The sequence below is a fragment of the Limulus polyphemus genome, unplaced genomic scaffold (genome assembly GCF_000517525.1).
Source record: "Limulus polyphemus unplaced genomic scaffold, Limulus_polyphemus-2.1.2 Scaffold1505, whole genome shotgun sequence".
NCBI classification, from domain to species: Eukaryota; Metazoa; Arthropoda; class Merostomata; order Xiphosura; family Limulidae; genus Limulus; species Limulus polyphemus.
Window position 1 is genome coordinate 26876 of NW_013667115.1, and position 8500 is coordinate 35375.

Sequence of the window (8500 nt, forward strand, 5' to 3'; positions counted from 1 at the left end):
CAGTTAACTGACGAAAAATTAGGTGTCTATTTACTTGTGACCACTCAGTGTATATAGGTTAATTCTGATTCATTTAACACATCAGTATGTGAATTTTATGCATTCAGCATTGTTTTGCCTACATCTATCATTTTATTTACCACTAAATGTCATGAAGTATGAACACAGCCATAATAGATTATGTAAACAGTAACTAGGTTTCTGCCTAGACAGAGTGTAAAGGCTTTGTACAAGGCTTCATCTTATCTTCCTAAAACTAGGTCTTGAGCTTTTCAGATCATGGTATGCTCTTTAGATGGAGATATTAATTATTGTAGAGATTGCGTAATGCTTGTGTCGTTGAGTTTGGACAATTTATTAGTGTTTTTCATCCAAGGACAATACCAGAATAAAAATAATGTGAGTAATTTTAGTAAAACTTTTACTTAATAGCAGTTTTTATTTAATGTGATAAGCAACATTATATAAGAACAAAATGAAAAACTGGAATTATAATTATATATTTTTATTTATTGATAATATTAACTACAGTAAAGTTTAACCCTAACTAAACTAAAGCCAAAAACCACACGTTAATGTGAATTTATCTCTTTATGAAATATAGGCCAAACTTAATAAAGGCTTAACTAATGTTAGGCCTAAGACAAGTGGACTTACAGATTTCGGTGTCTACAATTAGAGTTTTTTATTATTATTCTAGAAATCCTGTATTTGAAGAAGTACTGTTTCAATAAAGATACTAATTTGACCACAAATGTTTTGTGGGTCTTTGCTAATTTGTAAAGTATAATCTGGTGATCTTGTGAATGAACAAAACTTGCATATAAATCTTAAAATATTTTCTGTAACATGATCAATCAATAAGTGTATAGTCACATTATTTCAAATATTTCAGTACTTTTGATATAGATGAACTTGATATGCATAGCTTCAACTATGTGCAAAAATAATAAAAGGTACTCTGGATCAGTGAATGATTTTGTTAATTTGTGCAGTTGTTTCATAGAGATCAGAAATAGGAATTTATTGTAATGTGCAGTTAGTAACTGAAAGTTTTGTACACTTTTATTGCATTTATGTACATCAAATAATAATGCTTTGATAAATGTGATATTAGAAGCGTGCTTGTTAAAGAATATCCAATTTTACAAAAATAACTATGTTCCTTCCATGTATTAAGTGTTGAAATATAATAATCACAAATGCTAAACTCTACAGTATTGTTTATGCTCGAATAAAGTATTTAAGTTTGAATGAAGTTAAAATTATAAAGTGTGATTGGTATGCATTATCATAAACAAATGTATAAACTGACTTTGTTGTGTATGTCCTGATTAAGTATCCATAATTCATGAATGGCATGACAAATTGTATTGAAAAGTTGCAAGATGACATTTAAGCAAACTGTGACTTAACGTACAGTCTGACTTGTCTTTGTTAAATAATATGTGAATAATGTTTTGCAATTTCACATATTGTTATAGTTCAATGATACATTACCAGCATAGATGAGATGGTCAGAGAATAAAATACTTTAGTCAGGGAAAGGTCTAGGACAAGTCAGGGAATTTCATTTTGCCCAAGATGTGGGAACCACATTTATATTATTTATGTAATTAGTAAATGTAATTAAAGTAATTCATGCTCACTTACAAGATTTTTTGGTTAATATGTAGTGAGTTTTTTTTACAAAATCTTTATTTATCAGTATTACTTTGAAAGTTATTATTGATTTGTAATGCATATTGGTTTTGGTTGGGATGCATTTGGTGCATAAATTGTATTTTGTTGTCAGTCTGATGTTAACACGCATGAATGGTCTACATTGTATATTTGTTTTATTAGGGGTGCAATCAGTGCTTTAACTGGATCATATTATAAGTCTGAACTTGGCACATATCTCATGGATGATGTACAGTGTACAGGAAATGAGAAGTCTCTTGTAGACTGTAGCTTCTCTGGTTGGCACCAACATAACTGTAAAGAAAATGAAGCTGCTGGAGTTAAGTGTAGAGCTCCACCAAAGGGTATAACAACTTTGCTTTTACCTTCTAAATATCTCATGTACTTACCTCCTCTGGTGAACAATGTTATATTTGGAAATAAATTACAAACTATTTTTTTTTTATTATTTATGTTTATTGGCATAAAATGAATAAAACCTGAAGTGATAATCTATTTATATATCTCAAACATAATCACTTTGAAAGCTTCTAGAGCCTATTTTCTATTTTCTATAACCCTGATATGTTGAATCATGAGTGTGAACCAAGTGAAATCCAAGTGGATATTGTACCTGGAATACTTAAATCTTTTAAGAGTTCAGTTTTGCTAACATGAGTAATTTATTAATATAAATTGCTATTTATGTTCCACAAATTGTACACCTTGTACTTTTTAAACCTTTTTTAATAATGATTTGAGTACTACATGATCTTTCAGCATTTTCTTTAGTACTTATTCCAACATTTCTGTAATAATGTGAATTGTTGAAATAAATTAACCATTCATGTATGAGAAGATACTGAAGATGTGTGATATCTTAAGTAAATTTTAAAGTTTTATAAAGAGATAAATAAGTGATTGCTAATTTTTATTTTTAACTTTTCTTTGATATGTACTTCCAAAATACAAATTTGTATCGTAACACTTGAATGAAAATCTAACAGCTTTGTTTTACAGAAATGTTCATGCTGTCTGTACATTGTTTTTTACCTTAAACCAAACCATAATGGAAGACAAGAAATAGTAGCTTTTTTTATATTGTTGCAAGAAAAACATGAGGATAGTTCATCAAAACATGACTAAAAAGTTTCTCACTGGTATTTTGCAAATCTAAAATTACTTTGTACATGTAGGCTTCTTCGTGTCTTTAAGGATTCCATATTAAGGTAAAAACCAGTATTTTTCAAATCCTCAGGCTTAGTAATCAAGCAAAAACTACATTAAATACAGATTATAATTATTGAGCTCATTAATCTGCTAAAAACTAAGAATAAATTCTACAAGTATGCCATTTATTAGGAAAACTATTAATTGATTTTTTTCTAAATTTTGATTTCAGAATGTGATGAGGATGAATTTAAATGTAATAACGGGAAATGTATTATCCTGGGCTTTCTCTGCGATGGTCAAAATGACTGTGACGACAACTCTGATGAAGCAGAAGTCCGGTGTGAAGGTGAACATGTTAAATAGTATTTCATCATGAATTTTGACTTTATACTGTAGTACAAACAAACACAATACAGCAGTTATAATGCAATTACCAGTGAAGTAAGATGTTTTGCATTTAATGAATTAGTATCATATCTTACTGTTTTAATTTATGTTTATATGATTCTTTTATGATTTATATGTGTTCTGAAAGAACTTTTATGTGTTGTTCATTTCCTGATACAACTCTAAAATTGTTGGGTTTTTTTTTCTATCTTGAGAACACTTAAACTTTGCAAACATAGGGGCTTTTGTTCTTATCTTTTGTATACAGTAACATTATTACCTAATTACATTTCAGACAATAGTGGTTTTTAATATATAATAAGATACACTAATTCAACTTTTGATACTTGTGTTTTTTATACAGCAACATGTATTAAGCAAATTTTGTGTACTTGATCTTTCTCTTTATAGCAACATATATTAATTAAACTGTGGCTAATTGTAAATATGATTCTTGTTTTTAGCTCCACTCCTTGTTCGTTTTGCCAATGGTAAAAATCATTTGTCTGGAAGAGTAGAAATTAGTCGTTTTGGAATTTGGGGTACAATCTGTGATGACCAGTTTGATGACAATGATGCAAAAGTAATTTGTCGTATGCTTGGATATAAGTACGTTTTAGGACATGGTAACAAGATTATTTTTGTTGCTTACAAATGTTGCTATGAGTGTTTTTGTAACAGAATATTTGGATAAATTGATGAAATATCGAAACAATACCTTCCATTCGCATAATAGGTTTTCTTGACTTGTGCTGCCCTCTATATGCACAATTTTTGCTCACCACTAACCTTGATACACCTACCTACCCTCACATGTTTACATGTGGTATAGCTCTGGTGTAGGATACAAATAAGCATTTGACAACCTTCCACCAATTGGAGTGTGAGACACCCTTCTAGCCTAGCTGACTCCCTCCATACTGTAGAGTACTTTCCTCACTTATTGATTTGCATTCTAAAGTGCATTTTTCTTCATTTTTGTGTACAATTTTCAGTTACCTTTATTGTGTTTTACAACTTAGTTTGTTGTCATTTTATTTCTGCTTACTCAATTTTTGGAGGAATATTTTCTTTTACATTTCCACATTTTGAACCCTCACTTTAACGTTACTGCAACAACTTCATTCATAAATCTCACCACTGCTGATCCGCCTACTACTTCTGTGGCTTCAGGATCCACACTTTCTGCTGAGGAGGTCTCGGGCCTGGTACTTTGCGAATTGGAAACTCTCATGCAGCTTGCTATGTCTCCAGAAATAAGGCCAGGTATCCCATCCCCAGGCGAATTAAGCCAGAATTTGAACCTGTTCCCACCTCCTTTTTTTGTATTACAATCGAATGCTACACCTCTATATTTACCTCATCTTTTGTCCAACCACTCCATGTCGAGTCCTTTTCATTGCCCCATTTTGGCCTGCTCAACTGTGGTTTCCAATCATCACCCTACATCAACTGTCTCCTCCCTTAACTTTTCAACTTTGCTGATTCCTACTCCATAAGTCTCAGTCCGCCATATCTTATCCAGATATCACCATACTCTGGCTTCACCCATGGATTTTATCTGGTCCCTTGCAAGATCATTTGGACTCTCTACACGGGTAGTCTCCCTTCTGTCGTATTTGGTCCTCTCTTCAGTCTTGAATGTCTACCAGAGAAAATGGCACATTTTCTGGTGTTGGTCTCTACAACATGGTTTCTTACCTTCCCAACCCTCTGTTCCCCACCTTTCAGATTTCTTTATTTGGCTAATCGACAATGGTCTATCAGTATCCACCATTGCTGGCTATAAGATGGCTTTATCTAATACCTTTCATTTCTCCTGCTTCCATCACAATTTCCTTCTCCCATTCTTTCTCTCCAGTTTCACTCCTTTCGTTTGATTTGTCCATCCCATCCAATACCTCTGCCTGACTGGAATCTCAGTGTGGTCCTTCATGCCTTTACCCTGCCTCCATATGAACTTTTGGCCACTTGTTTGTTATACCACCTGTCATTAAAGACCTATGTTTTGCTCCTTTTTGCTTGTAGATATTGTAGTTCTGATATCTTCACTATTGGTGTCTCCCATATCCTTTATCATCATACCTATATATTCCTTTATCCAGATCATAGTTTTTTTGTAAAAATATCAGCAGCACATGAAGGGGACATTGCCTTCATGCCTATTTCCCTTCTTTGTCTAGTACATGATCTGCATTGTTCCAAAACATACATATTTCCACTGTCACTTATAGCTATTTCTTGATCTTCATCTTTGCCATCTAAGCATCATGTTCGCTTGCTCCGGTCTTTATATTCCACTCGACTGCCCTCGGCAATATCTAATTTGCAAAACTTTACACACACCCATTATGCAAGTACTGTATATCAACATTGTATATCAACAATATAATCACTTTTTCTTGACAAAGTGCTAGCACTAGGAGTTATGTTTTGTGGTTAACATTTTCTTTTCAAGCATTTTGACAGTAGTCTGGTGTGTTTTGTTTGCATTTCAAAAAAAAAAATGCGGGTATGAATTCCCGTGTAAAGGTTTCTGGCACGGGGTTTAACCAGACCTCATCCATTCCTCCTTTGTAGTCAAGGGGGAGGGGGTCCACCCTCGGTGGAGGCTGTCTGTGATCTGATTCTGGATGAGTTGGAATCCTTCATGAGGGCTGGGAGGTTTCCCCGGGGGTTCAGAGTTGGCTCTTCATCATGAACCTGAATATACTGGGAAGAATTTAGACACTGTTTTCTGCTTATTTTTTCACTAGAGCTGTCTCTACTGAGAGCTCATCTGATTGTCCACCTACTGCCTCTTTTCTGCAGTTAGTTACGTGAGATTGTGAAGCTTTGGGGATTCACCCCCTTGCTTTTGAGTCTACCCTGCCTTGTTGTCAGATAGATCTTGGGGGATTACTTAGTTCTTTCCCTGATATTGCCGTGTATGCTGGGATGTTTGCAATGCAATTATGAGAGAGTATTGCTATGCCTTGCTCCACTCATTTATCAGAACAACATGTCCTGGCTTATCATCGTTTGGCTGTAGTATATTTGGACACTCAACAGTTGGATTTGTTGTTGGATCTAGGGGATTTAAGAATAGAACCTGTTATCCCTCTTAACAGATCTCCATTTTCGCAGATTCATTTAACTCTTACTACTGTATTGTTATACTCCTCTTTGTGATTTCTTGAAACTTTTGAAGATTGATTTTGTACGGCACATTTGCAGTTTTCTTTTTCATCATTGGCTGCTCGCCTCTCTTATACTTCAATGGGTAATTCTGGAAGATCAATCATTCACGTGTCACAGCCTCCACCTTTGACACCTCGTCCTATTGGTTTACAGAAATGATTCCATCCGTATTCTCTGGGAACCTCGAAAGGTCGGGATGGTGCCAGTGACATCAGTGTCTACCCATTCAGAAGGTCAATCCCACTCATCCAGGATTCTATTCTCGTCTTTTTCTGGTGACCAAGAACATTAGAGATTGGCATCTTATCATCAATCTCTCTCGACTCAATCTCTTCTTACATCCTTCTCATTCCACCATGGAATCTTTTCTTCAACTTCAATGGCACTTCACACCAGATCTTTGGATGACCAAGTTTGATGTTACAGATGCCTACTTTCATATCCCCATAGCAGAGTCTTCTCATAAATTTCTACATTTTTTGCATAAGGACCAGATGTAGCAGTTCCAAGTTCTCCTGTTTGAACTTGCTTCAGCATCATATGTTTTCTACCAAATAGTACAGGCCTTTGAGCAGCATCTTCATTTTCTGGGTCTGTGCACATATTGCTATTCGGAAGATTGACTTCTTTTGGCACCAACCTGCCACATTTCCACTCAACATCCACAGATTCTCCTTTCAGAAGCCAGAAGGGTGGACTTCATATCAGGTTGGAAAAATCCATTCTCTCACCAACTCCATACATGGTCCATATTGGGGTGTTTTTCAATACACTTTGAGTCGAGCTCAACCTTCTCCCCTCAGACTTTATGCTAGGGAAGGGATTGTCAGACATTTGAGTATGTCACCCTCTCCCACTGCATGGATGGTTATGTCTGTTTTGGGATTTGGGCTTCCCTAGAATCCCTCATACCATTGGATCAGGCCCATATGAGATCCCTTCAGTGATCATTTAAGGGCCAGTTGCTCATGCATGCCGATCCTTTGGATCATGTAGTCTCTTTGCTGGAACAATTTGCAGATCTCAATGGTGGCTAGACAGGAACAACAAGAATATCAGGGTCTGGATACCACCTCCTTGTGTGTAAATCAATCTCTTCATAGATGGTGTGCCTTTCTTCTGGGGTAGGCATTCCAGGGTATTTAGACCAACTATGAATCTACCCTGCATATCAACATTCTCGAACTTTTTGCAGTACATCTAGTGATGATTCCAGGTCTTCTTCTCTTGCATAACAAAATAGTCATGATTCATTCTGACTACTCCACAGTGGTTTCATATCTTTCTTGTCAGGGAAGTTCTCATCCTTGATGTCTTGGTTTTCGGGCTTTGGATCTTCTTTTTCGGCTCATTCCAATGACATCCATCTTTTGGCCTGTCGTATGCCAGGGATTATGATTTTGATAGCAGATCACCTTTCTCAACTCCATCAGATTCTTCCACCAGCATGGATGTTCCATCAGGTGGTCTTTCAATGGATTTGTTCTCAGTTTGGCTCTCCAATGATAGACACCTTTGCAATCCATTGGAATACTAGCCTATAGTTCTGGTCTCCAATTCCACATTCACAAGCTCTGATGATAGATGCTTTCAGTCAAGACTGGACAGGATTCCATTTGTATGCCTTTCCTCCTATTCATCTCTTACCCAGACTCTTGTCTATGATTCATTTCACCCCATGTTTAAATTCTACAGTTTTCATTTATTTGACTATATCCTCCATCAACTTACTATGGCAATCTATCTATAAAAATGGACTGCATATTGTCAGTGTTGTCTTCGGTGAACTATCAACCCACTTCATCTAACAGTCTCCATAGTTTCAAGTTTTTGTACATGAATTTTTGAAATGTTAGGCTTCTACCTTGCATTATATACAGCATCCTTTACTGCTCCCTTTCATTCTTCTACATATACAAAGGTTTTTGACTCCTGTGCTATCTCGTTTTATGATCCTTTCATATTCTTCATTCCAAACAACTGTTTCAGTTGCCTAATTGGGACTCTAGAGGGTTTTTTCATGTGTTATCCCTTCAAACCTATGGGTTCCTTTTCTTTGTATTACCTTTCCCTCGAGGTATATTTGTATTGTTGTTAG

At 35.4% G+C, this 8500-nt stretch overlaps 1 protein-coding gene across 1 annotated transcript in view; it reads left to right on the forward strand.

Annotated features, from left to right (window-relative positions):
- LOC106463861 overlaps positions 1–8500 on the forward strand; it is a gene marked incomplete at its 5' end in the record, with an annotated part of 55701 nt that overhangs the window by 24975 nt on the left and 22226 nt on the right. Inside the window, 3 exons of the mRNA XM_013923941.2 lie at positions 1846–2027; positions 3065–3181; positions 3687–3831. Coding sequence (XP_013779395.2) covers positions 1846–2027; positions 3065–3181; positions 3687–3831 — 444 coding nt within the window. The remainder of the gene's footprint in view (positions 1–1845; positions 2028–3064; positions 3182–3686; positions 3832–8500) is intronic.